The sequence below is a fragment of the Phyllostomus hastatus genome, unplaced genomic scaffold, assembly GCF_019186645.2.
Source record: "Phyllostomus hastatus isolate PE091 unplaced genomic scaffold, TTU_PhHast_1.1 phas_scaffold_114, whole genome shotgun sequence".
Classification (NCBI taxonomy): domain Eukaryota; kingdom Metazoa; phylum Chordata; class Mammalia; order Chiroptera; family Phyllostomidae; genus Phyllostomus; species Phyllostomus hastatus.
The window spans coordinates 2,493,802-2,506,142 of record NW_025334006.1 but is presented as its reverse complement, the minus strand read 5'-3'; the positions used below and the strand labels follow the sequence as shown (position 1 = coordinate 2,506,142).

Genomic DNA, 12,341 nt, shown 5'->3' with positions numbered 1-12,341 from the left:
TTCTTTCAAATTTGTTAAGATTTGTTATGGCCCAGAAAATGGTAAAATTTTTTAAATCTTGTGCCTTAAAAGTATGTGCATTTTGTGGCTATTCAGTTGTGTTCTCTATGTGTCGAGTAGGTCAAGTTGATTAATCACGTTGGTCACATTTCCTATCCTTTCCGTCTCCTCCTGTCTCTTGTAAGCCAAGTGTCGTTTTCCAAATCCAATCTTGACACCTATGCTGGGCTGTTTGTGTCTGTCTGTGTGCTCGACCTCGTGCAAAACAATAAGGGTGGTGGCAGGCCTAATATGGTACCATCTTCCTGTGAAGCAGAATCACGTTTGTTTCAGCCAGGCAGCTGGAAGGACGCACAACGTCTGGTCCCCTCGACCCATCAGGGCCTGAGATCTCATGCGAAGCTGAGGTTTAGTTCTTGTAGGGACCCATCTACTTTCCATGAACCCTGACTCCAAGGAATACCCCCTAAGGGCCTGAGCCCAAACCTTCGCGGTTTGCAGGGACCTGCCCTCCTAGTGCTCCCAGCCCCAGGAGTCTGTCAAAAGCTTTGCTCAGCTTCTCAGCCACCACCTCCAGCGTCTGCAGGTGCCCCGGGAGACAAGCGGCCCCAACGGCAGGACCGCCTCTCTGGATTTGCTGGATCTCGGCCCCACACCGCTTCCCTGTCCTACTAAGCTCTCTGGGTCTTGTATTTTTATTTTTAAATCTTGTCTAACTTTTCCCGTTGTCCTCTGCACATTACCTAGTCTGGCATCGCTGTTTGCAGAACTTCAATTCTAACTTTTTTTTCTCCTCTTCTGGTTAGATTGAGAAACCAGAGAGTTTTGCAACTCGAGCAACTCGAGAGTTTTGCCTCTGCTCATGCTAGCTACGAAAATGAGTTAGAGAATTGAATTTTTAAAAAAAAAACAGCCTGCATGAGGAAGTCCTAATACATTTTCTCCTGAAAAGTTTACCTTGGCAATGGGCCTGCTGGGGGCGTCATCCCGTAGTCTTCGTATCTCTGGAAGAAATTCAAAGAAGAGGAAGATTAATAGTAAAGGCTTATTAGAAGGCGACAACAGCAAACTTACAAATTCAGGTTCACGGGTCAACTTTCAACAGAATTATTTTCTCATAAAAAGTTAGCATGCTTCTGGGGCTCTCTGCCATCCGGTCATGCCAGGGATTTATTTGGAGAACTGGGCTCCCAGACTTCAAAAAACACACAATTAATTTCTAGACGTTTCTTTCTTTAGTAAAAATAGAAATAATAGGATTTCTGTGCCTGCTCTTCCTTACAGGCTCATTCTCAATAAATCTGGATCTTCTGCTAAAAAGGCACATGGGAGTGGCCCGCTTTTATGACAAATGACTCTATCCACCTGGGTCACAACAGTCACCTGATTTTACGGTCGCCCAGGAGCAATTCAAATACGCTGCAGAAACTCCACTATGCAAATGCTGAAGCACGTTATAAAACAAGAAAGAATATAAAGCAGAAATCAGGCTCTTAAACGTGAAGTGAGCCCTTTTGGATTCTGGCCGTCTTCTGGTTTCCAGGAGGTCCACCCAGCCCTGCTCCTTTGCTCTGAAATTCCGTAAGATGCCTCCATGGCCTTCAATCAGCTCCCTTTCCTGGGGCTGATGTGAGCCAACCAAGTGCTCTCTGACTGACACTGCACGGCCTCGGCCCTAAAGAAACACACGTCCATCTACATGTATCTGTGTTGCATTCCTCAAGAGATCAACACACCCTGACCCTAACACACACAAGACTCCTACCTCAACATCTCAACGACTGTGAATCATTCTTTTGGAATCCAGTCATTTTGCAGAGAACAGCCACTCTGGACAGAGCGGCCCCCAACTCGAGTCAGTCTGAACCCACTGCTTGTCCAGGGTCGAGCTCCGAGTTCAGTCACTAAGTCAGCCTTGTTTCCGGACCTGCTCTAATAGTAGACCTTTTTTTCTTTTTCCAAGCTGCCATTCACTGAACTAGTATTTGGTAGCAGACGCGCTGTGAGCACGAGCTCAGGCCCGCCGGAACCCCAGAACAGGGCTCAGTCCCGCTGCAGTGCAGACGACACCGACTCACAAAGAAGTTACGTGATTTCTTCCAAACTTGTCTTTCTGACTCCAAAGACCATGTTTCTAACTACCCACCGTACCACACAGCCAGTGGGTCCCAACACCGAACTTTCGTCCTTAGTTCCATTTCCATTGTCTGGAAAATGTATATGCTCTGGAGCTAGACGGACCAGCCAAGCTACTTGACCACCCTGGGCCTGGTGCCTTATGCCACAGACTGAGCGGGCTCCACGCCTCACACAGCTCCCAAGGCTTTCTTTATTAGACACAAATCTGCTCCCTCACCTCCTGACCCTCCCCGTTCCCATCCCCCCGGCAGACAGAGAGATCACAACGCTGTCAAGTTCCCCTGCCGAGATAAAACAGGCCAAGGGGGGGTGTGGAGGAAGGGAGGAATACAAGGAAAAGAAGCTTCAATTGTCTTTCCAAATAAGTAAAGGGAAATCTGAGAGTGGGAAGAGATTATTGAGTACAGTTTGGATTTTTAAAACCTATTCATGTGCAAAACAAAACAAAAAAGATCAAGGCTTAGCAGATTACCTGTTGGGATTTCGGGGGAGGGGGTGTCTAATACGAGATAAACTAAAAGGGAAACAGTGAAAAAGCTGCCCATTCTGTGTTTTATTATCGCAGGGCTGGGCATTTAAACTCTATTGTAGTCAGAAAGGGTTACTTTTCTAGACACTGTGTGCCCCGGTGAAAAGGTTTCTGTAAAAAAAAAAAAAAAAAAGACACAGACAGAATGGTGGGCATTTATTTACTTCAAACGAGTCCCACCTGTGGGAAAGTTTGAGGGACAAAATAGAATTTGAAGGTTTTGATCAGCAAGGTCAACCCAAGTCACATTTTAACATGTCCCTTCTTTTGAAGAACCGTCCAACAGAGCAAGACAGGTGAGCCAAACGGTTAATGGGTCTGGCGTGAGCCTGCCTGTAAGGTCTTAGCTCGGGTGCCCACACCTGCCACTGACCGGACTAGTCCGGGGAGGGTAACTCTACTCAGAGAAGCAGAGATACTACCCAACCAGCGACCTGACTCGCCAGTGCATAACTAACACCCTTGCGGTGGCAGAAAGGAGCAAAAACGCCACCAGATGGCAAGTCAAGGTTCCCGGGGTAACTGAAGGCACTTTGACACCCACACTCCTGTAGTTTTGGGCGTGGTCAGGAGAAGCAAACAAAGGGGGACCAGGCTCCTCCTGGCAACAAACAGCACCTTCGTGACCAATTCATAAACCTGTTGAAATCATACTGGATATACACAGCTACAACCAATGACTCTCATTTCCTACTACATCAGACTGCTATCACTCTCATCAAAATACGTAAGGGTAACATCCACGATGAGAAAACCATTTAATAAGAACATTTATTAAAATCATGCTATGGGTTGAAGTTCTTAGTTGAGGTGATCCATTAAGGCATTATCACAGAATCATTCACCTCCAACAGCTGTGAACACATCTGTGAGGACGGCCGATAGACTTCATCAGCAGCAACCACACAGGTAAATGGAGCAGGACCATGTCACAAGCTGCGAAAAGTGGTGGCCAAGGGGGAAAAAACCCCGAAAGATTCTGGCAGCACAATGTGGCTCCTAATTCTGCCTATTCCAGCCCCGGAATAGGCAGAATTACCTTCCCATGTGGAAAGCCGGTGGCTGAGGGAGGGGTTCAAAAGCAGTACTGGAAAGGATAGGAGGGGAGGAATTAAGGGAAAGATAAGATAGTAGAAATCCCTAAAAGGACAACAGGACATCAAGAGAAGCAGGAAGAACCACCAAGTCTTGCCCCACCTTTCAAGTCCTGTGTCTGACCAGGATGGAACAGCAGCTCACTGGGGTGCACCGCACTCCAGCTGGGTGCGTGCGTGCAGGGTAGGACAGTGTTGGTGCGGCAAGACCACGGAAGAGCTGCCGGCAGGGCACAAAGTCCCAAGGAGGGCCGGACCCGCCCTCACCAGGCCCCGCCCTTCCCCATCCTCCATGACGTCAGGCGGGCATGCTCCATGACGAATCCTCGAGCATGCAGCAGGTCCCAAAGAAAGTAAGAAAAATACAAAGGTGAATTCAACCACATCCTAGCAAAGGACAGCGGAGTTAGGGAAGACCAACCCGTCTCAACTGCAAAGAAACAGCACAACAGGTCTGTGAACACGCTGCCGCCACCGAGTGAACAAACAAACAAACAAACAAAGTTTCAAAAATGAACATCCACAAAAGACAACCCAGTCTGGGAGAAAATGCAAGTAGCAGTCAGATTCTCTACAAGTACTTGGAACTATAAAAATAGCAATTCTTTTTTTTTTTTTTTTTGAAGTTCAACGACGAGCTGATAAAACAACAAAACGACCTGAAACGGGAGCCTGGAGGTGGTGGAAGCAATTCGAGGACCAACATCATGCCACCGTGACTCTTAAGAAATCAGTCAGCAGGGAAAAGTACAGATGTGGCTTAAAATCAAGTGAATGTCACAGAGAAAAGGCCCCTGAGAATCATAATGAAGGCAGAGAGGCAGAGAAAAAAGGACAAAGTAGCTAAAGCAATTAAGAGATAAAGTGGTGGATAGAGAAAACCCACAAAGATACTACCCTTGATTCCAATAAAAGGAACAGAGTAAGAAAATTACTCCAGAACTAAAATAAAGTTTTCCTGAATTGAATGAAAGAGCTGACTCGGAAGATAAATTGAATACTGGTTATTTTGGGGGCGGGGGGGGGATGAAAACTTACTAAGCGACAAGAACTACTTAGGCTTCCTGGCAGATTGGGCACACACCTCCCCTCTAAGAAAGGGGGGACTCGAAGATGGCCACAGACTTCTTCACGGGAAGTGCGAGGAGCCTTGGGAGCAGAGAGAGGTGACAAGTAGAGGCCAGCAGCAAACAAGTTCAAGTCAGAAAAGGGGAACTCAAAACACTAATTAGAAAAAATGCATGCATCCCTATGTTCATTGTAGCATTACTCACGACACCCAAGACGTGGAAGCAACCCAAGTGCCCGTCAGCAGAGGAGCGGATAAAAAAGTTGTGAAGCATATGCACAGTAGAATACTGCTTGGCCATAAAAAAGAATGAGATATTACCCTTTCCCACAGCATGGATGGACCTAGAGGGTATTATGCTCAGTGAAGTAAGCCAGTCAGAGAAAGACAAATACCATATGATCTCACTTACACGTGGAACCTGATGAACAATATAAACGAACAAACAAAACAGAAACGGACTCATAGCTACAGAGAAGAGACTGATGGTTGCCAGAGGGGAGGGAGGCTGGGGGACTGGGCGACAAAGGTGAAGGGACTGAGAAGTACAGACCGGTAGTTCCAGAACAGTCCTGGGGACGCAGGGCACAGGGATGGCAATCAATAATATCGTAATAAGTATGTGTGCTACCAGGTGGGCTCGGAAAATACTAGAAGGAACACTTTGTAAAGTATACGACTGTCTAACCGCTATGCTGCACACCTGTAACCGATACGAGACCTCCTGTCACCCAGAGGGCTCATCTTGTGTTGGCCTCTCAGCGTGTTGGCCCGGTTAACACCCATGAACAACATTTTACTAGTCAGCCACCACCCCGACATCCTAGATTCAAGTCCAGAGGCAGGGAGACAACAGGAAGCTCTCCCCATCATCCTGGTGCAAGACGGCGACAGCTCCCACGGGCGTTTAACGCAGTGAGAGGACTCCGAGGGAAAGCATCTACACAGCTCCAGACCAGAGAGTGCCAGAAGGCCCATACTTACGCCGCACGGGTTGTTGGCCGTCTGAGCTGGGCTGTAGAAGGACCCCCACTGGGTGGCTCGTCTCTCTTCCCGGGAAGGGGTGCTGTTCACGGGCAGGCTGGCTGGGACCCCGGGGCCTGCAGCTGCAGCGTTGGCAGGCTGGCTGCTGGGGGCCACCAGGGCGAAGGCGTCGTCCAGGAGGGAGTGCATGGTCTGGCGCGCCTCCTCGATGGACGGCTGGGGCGGGACGTACTGGGGGGCCGGGAAGGGCAGGCCCGGGTAGCGGCTCAGCTCAGCAGAAGACGGCGTCTGGGCGTCTGCCGGGAGGTCAGGGTCGGACTACAGCGGGGACACAGCAAAGGAAGGGAGGATCAGACAGGAGCGTCGTGGGGGCCTGCAAACACAGCTCTCCCTAGAGCCAGCATGGAACTGAGTGATTTTCACCCACACGGAGGGAAAGGTTTCCCATAAGAATTTTTAAGACGACAGCCGAGGAAAGCTCATTAGCTCTCAAGGATACAAAAAAAGTCTGAATCAGGAATGAAGGTAAAAAAGAAAAACAGTCAACAATCATTTGTCTGGCAAAACTCATGCAACTGTCTGAAATGCATTTCGGTACCTGGAGGCAGACATTTTTATGGAAAGCCCCTAAGTAACGAACACTGATGCCTCAGAGTCTACTTACTCCAGTGCCTGGTCAACTTCCCGCAGGCATAGAAACCAAAAACCAAAGCAGTCCGCTGACTATTAACAGTAGGAACAAAGAGCCCTACACACCCCCAAGAGAGTTCAAAGTCACCACCTCATTTCAACTGTGTGTGTAAATAATGTTAATACCTATTATGGCACCAGTTCACAACAATAAATAGTAATTATTTATTCAGAAACTGTCTTTAAAATGGAGGTATCTCTGGATAACATGACTCAGCAAGAAAGGCTTAAATTATCTTCCGTACCCACTGTCTAAGAGGCAAGGGTATAAGTAACAGTTAGGGCTGTTGTTTTCTTTTAATCTTCTGATACGTCCTTGTGAGCAAAATGCTGTCATTGGACACAGTCAGATAAACTGTCAGAGACAAAGCAGGGGACCAGCGGAGAGACCTTTCGGGTCTCGGCAGCTCCGGACGCCCAAGTGTCCCAGTCACGCCACTGGACCACGAAGAAAGAAGAGGTTCTGCAGGACGGGCTGGGGCCCCTGGACCCTCTGGGAGGGAGGGAGGGAGGACGTCTGTTATCTACAACGCTCTGCTCGCACCACTGGTCCGTGGTTGAGCTCAGCTGGCTGGATGCCCCTGCTGAAGGGCCCAAGGGAGACATTTCCGAATCTCTTTGGATCACTGAGTCTCTCACCAAGAGAAATGTACTCCACAGGCACATCCTTATCCTCGGCCAATGGTCTGGAAGATGCTTCCTAATGACTACAGCCTGCCCAAGAGACGAACAGGTATTACCCACGCCAGTGCCACACGCTCAGGGCAGCAGCTGCTTCACTCTGAACAGGGAGAAAGCCGTTCTACACCCTGGCAAAGCCACAGACAGCCCACAGGCCGGTTTTTCTTGGCCCACACAAGTTTCTAAAAACATACTTGGCCACTAATTGTAAAAATCTGAAAATGCCATTAAAACCCAGATTTCTGGACTCTTCTGGCAGAACCTGAGGCTCCCACTGCCCACCTGACACGGGGCAGGTGCTTCCCCTCCCCCAGTCCTATACATCTGTTTTGCCACGACAGCAACATCCCAGTAAAGGTTCTACTAAGGGACATGTGTCATCTAGGAAATCCAAGGAATGATTCTGGGACCCAAAGCGGATCCCTGGTTTATGACACAGCATTGAATAAACTCTGTGTTCCTTTTCTTTTGAGGTGGACAGAAGGTCCACAGGTGAGCCCTTCCCCCATTACTGGTTTTCCTGGAGCTGGTTCGGAAATGTGAGGTCAGCGGTGTGCCGTCAGCCAACAGCTCCTGGGACAGAAATGGAAAAGTGTGTCTGGGAGCACATCCTGCTGCTGAGTCGGAGGACCTCTCCCGAGACACAAGTGATGCTCCTGGTGGTGGTTCCAGCAGCAGACAAGGTAGCTGCATTACAAGGAAGCGGGCCGTGTGGCCACATACACGGCCACAAGCCCAAACCGGGGTTCCACTGGGGGGTGGGGGGAATCTTACACCCACCCAGGGGGAGACTCCAGAGGTATAGCCACCGCCAACCTCACCCTTAGGGGCCCTGACTTCAGAGAAGATTTAATTTTTATTAACAAGCGACATGTGTTCTGAAGGTGGGAAGGAAAGTTTCCCGTGGGAAAGTTCGCTGGCTCCATGAATCCTGCCAAGAAGGCCCGGAGCCACGCAGCCACGATGTGGGAGCCTCCTGTCCTTTCTGCTTGTTGCCTCCTCGTGTCTCACGTGAGACTCTCAGAACCTGCAGCCCAAGACAGGCTGTCTCCCTGTTCTACATCTCAGCTCCTAGACCAGCGCTCCATGTGCAGGTGGCACTTCCTGGAAAATGAAAGTGGCAAGCTACGAAAGTGGCTACGTCTCCAAGGGTGCCCAGTCGGAATTCAGATTCCAGCCTCCTGAATCGCTGTCTGATAACTCTGTTATACTTAGTCTGTCCCTTTGCATGAGATAGACGTTCATCTATCATTCTTTGGAAACATGTACAAGCTTTTTTTTTTCTTTTACCTTCAGTCACCAGAGATGATATATTCTGGGGCCTATTCTGTGGGTATTATAAGAGAGTGGTCACACACCCTGGTTGGCCCAGGACAACCTCGGTTTATCCTTGTGATCCCTGTACAATAATTATGTGTTTCCGTTCACTCTCACGAGAGTCCGGCTTGAATGATGAATTGTATCAGGGGTTGACAAACTTCTTCTGGAAAGGGTCAGACAGCAAGTATTTTAGGCTTTCTGAATCATGTAGTGTCTCCTGCAACTCTGCAACTCAATTCTGCCCTGGTTGCAAGAGCAGCCATAAATAACATGCAAATGAATGAGCATGGCTGTGTTCCAATAAAGCTTTATTTACAAAAAGAGGCAGCTGGCTGGACTTGGCCTGATGGCTATCATTTGCCTAGGTTTGCGTGATAACGGAAAACTTAGTTATAAGGAATCTGAGAATTTTTTTTTTTTACTTCAGGAGAACAGAATTTTCAAGGAGATGATATTTTGAGGGGGAAAGTGAAAAAAAATTAAGATAATTAAAAAACACGTATGTCTACGTGAGTTCTGAGAAAGGTATCATCTTTGAAAATATGTGTTCCAGAATTTTTAGGGAGAGAAAGTAAGTCCACGGAGGAAGACTTTCCTTTCAGTAAGTATTTGGGGGGGAAAACAGAGCCACTGGAGATGAGGTGGCGAACTCTAGGGAAGGGCTTCTTTCTACCAGCTGAAGGGGACACCCCTGCGCTTTCTGGGAGAAAAAAAAAGGCGAGGAGAAAAAGGATGGTCCGGGACACCAGGAAAGAGGCCTGACCAGAGTCCCGGACGAAGGCAAGAGGGAGAGAACGAGGGAAGACAGGTCATTCCCCACACGTGCTGCACGGCACTCACTGGGTGATGGCACTCAGGGAACTAAAACAACAACAACAACAAACAGGGACTGAAACGCTCCCCTGCAAATTCCTCTGAGAAAGTGAGCCCTGCTGGTTTGGGAAGCGTAGTGGGGAGAACGGCCCCCTTCCTCTGTTTGTTAGTCTCAGGGCAGGACTCTCCTGGGGAGCCAGGGGGACGCCCTCCCCAAGACCAAACCAAATCCTGCAGAGGCCCAGACAACCACCTGTCCAACACGGCAGCACAAGGACGCCATCTACTGTGAGAACTGCCAGCCAGGGCGTGGAACTGACTCCATTCGGCCTCCTGAGGAGCGAAGGGGACTCGCTCCATCCAGTCCTCAGGAGCAGGGATGAGGGGCTCGGTCAGCCTTGAGGGCTCCAGAAACACATAACTGCCCAAGGAAAGGGCTAGTTCTTTCAGATGCTCATGTGTCCACCAAAGTTGACGTTGGCACATTTTACATCTAGTGTCTGGTATGGTCAGTTATTAGTATAATCTAGGAGACAAAGTGTAAAATGCAAATAAAGGGTTTGGATGCGTAAGCTCTGCCTAAAGGGACGCCATACCCCCTCCTCTAAGGAGGCGCCTTTGCCCATTTCCCTCTAAACAAGGACGGCTGGCCTGGGAGCTGGCCTCCAAGGCAGGAAGGGGTGTCTGTCTAGGGCAGGGAGACAGGGCCGCACCCAGCGCCAGGCTGCAGGCTGCAGGCGTCCACATCCGGCGCTCCCCGTCTCCGGGCCTTTGTGTCCATACTTCCCAGGGGCCCTCGGGGAGGCTGGCGCTTTCTTCCCCACTGAATGGGGCCTGTGTGTGTGTCTCACTGCTATCAGCTCTGCCTTTTACACTGCAAGCAACTGGGTCTGTGCCCTTTCTGTTGGAAAAAAATGTTTAATTCCCTGTTTCTCAGCTTCCAGTAAGCTCTTCCTCCCAGTAAAATAAAATATACATATTATTAGCAAATACAATACCTCCTTAGCACTCCAGAAATAGAAGGGAGGAACAAAACCCTAATTATCCCTCCAATCACCACAAAATCCAAACCACACTCTGACCAGGTGGATAAAAACAAAAAAACACCTTCCTGATGGTTTTCTCTGTGTTCTAATTAACCTTGAGAAGTATCCATGCTGAACCCTAGGAGGAGAAGGCCCACATACAGTAAGGAAAAGCGTGAGGTTTGTTACCTGAGGGCTCGCCCAGCAGCCCCTGCATCCGCTCCCTCCCCTGCCCCACACGCCTCCCCACCCAGCTGGCGCAGGGCACCACACAGAGCAGCACTCTTCCTCCCAGAGAGCCGCCCCACTCCAATTCCAGGGGGCAGGGCCAGCGTTACGCACCGGGCAACCGATGTAGGCAGAGTTGTGGACACCGGGCGGCCTTTTGTAAGTGCCATCGCTGTCTGTGGTGATGAGCCTGTCCTTCTCAGCATCTCCAGGGCAGCCGTTGACCTGCTGTTTCCGGCGTGGCTTAGGAGAACGTTTGATCCGAGAGCTGCCGGAGGGAAAAAGAGGTTCCTTTTATAGGAAATAACCCTTCCAGGCACTGGCTTATCAACGCCACACTAAGCATTTTCTGAGCACCCATGACGTGCTGGCCACTGGAGTAAAGAGCCTGTGAGATAAGACACAGTCTTGGCACCGAGGAAACTCGCTGTCTACCTGGGCGGACTACGGGACACACAAGGAACAACGGAGAAGAAGCCAAGGCAGCACACACTCCCGATGTTGCTTTGTCTCTCTCACACACACACACACACATGCGCGCAGACACAGAGGCATGGTCGTCTGAGCTACTGATGCATGGCTGGCTACATGGGGCCTGAGCTGGGTGCTGACCAGCAAACAGCGTCTGCAGACAGGGAGGGATGTGGGGAGAACGTGCGAGGTGTGGGCACGACCACGCCAAGGGCCACCGAGGGCCAGAAATGGAAATGCAGGTGAAGGTTTGGGGGCCACGAGGCCACTGGCTAACGGAGTGACAAGTCTGTCTTCGCCACTGTGTGGTGGACAGGTGGGCCCCGCCCATTACAGGGGCACAAGTCGCACGGGGAACCAGCATGGGTTTCGAGCAGAGAAAACATAACTGAGAGCAGCGGTTAAGAAAACGCATGCGTTAGGGGACGGGAGCTGGAGAGGCAAAAGGGACGGCGAGGCCCAAAACTGAGGGTGGCCGAGGGGCAGGAAATGAGACGTGCACCCGCACCCACCCGGGCGACCAGACTGGGAGGCGAGAATACTGGGGGTGAGCCGGCTGACCGGAGATGGGGGCGCCCAGGAAGCTGGGGAGAGGCGGGTCTGGGAGGGGAAGGGTGGCCAGCATTTCCGAATGCTGACTTCCGGGAAACATTCACCCCGGGGAACCCTCTGAGGCCAGGAGGTCCGGGCAGCAGAATGAAAGCAGCCCTTCTGCACACAGGTGGCCGCGTGCAGGGTCAAAGTCACCCCGCTGGTCTACACCACGTCTCACTGTACAGACCTCTTTGCCTGGTTTCCTGAGACTTTCCCCGTAAAAGTGGGCGGGCCCTCCTACCGCAGCCCTGACTGCAGAGGCCACCGGCTCTGCCCTGGGGCCCCACCTCTTCCTGGGCTCTATGAACACCGAGGGCACGCTGGCCGTGGGGTCCAGGATCTTGTCGATCTGCATCTGCGCCCTGCGGTACACCCGGTGTCGCTCTCGCGTGTCGCCCGACGACAGCTCGTCCACCACCGGGAACTCGTAGTGGCCGCGGCGCTTTGCGCGGAGCCGGATCTTGTTGCGGTGGTGCTCAATCTCCGACTTGTGCCGCAGCGCCGTCTGAATCTGAGGGAGCGAGACGAGAGGACCCAGACAAAAGGGATGCGCCGGAAGGTCTCAGGACCCAGGCTCAGAGAGCATTTTGGGAAGGCCTTGGTGCCACGTTACTTGCCCCCTGGCCAGCTGCCCTAGGCTCCCACGAGGCTGCAAAGGGGGTAACATGGGCAGGCCCCCCCACACACACAGGGTGTAGGGGACC

At 50.9% G+C, this 12,341-nt stretch overlaps 1 protein-coding gene across 1 annotated transcript in view; it reads right to left on the bottom strand.

Annotated features, from left to right (window-relative positions):
* Positions 1 to 12,341, bottom strand: part of KIAA1549 (KIAA1549 ortholog) — a 123,974-nt gene that overhangs the window by 18,075 nt on the left and 93,558 nt on the right. Inside the window, exons 14-17 of the mRNA XM_045855665.1 lie at positions 11,925 to 12,148; positions 10,687 to 10,840; positions 5,816 to 6,133; positions 958 to 1,004 (exon numbers count right to left, since the gene is read on the bottom strand). Of these exons, the coding sequence (XP_045711621.1) occupies positions 958 to 1,004; positions 5,816 to 6,133; positions 10,687 to 10,840; positions 11,925 to 12,148 (743 nt within the window). The remainder of the gene's footprint in view (positions 1 to 957; positions 1,005 to 5,815; positions 6,134 to 10,686; positions 10,841 to 11,924; positions 12,149 to 12,341) is intronic.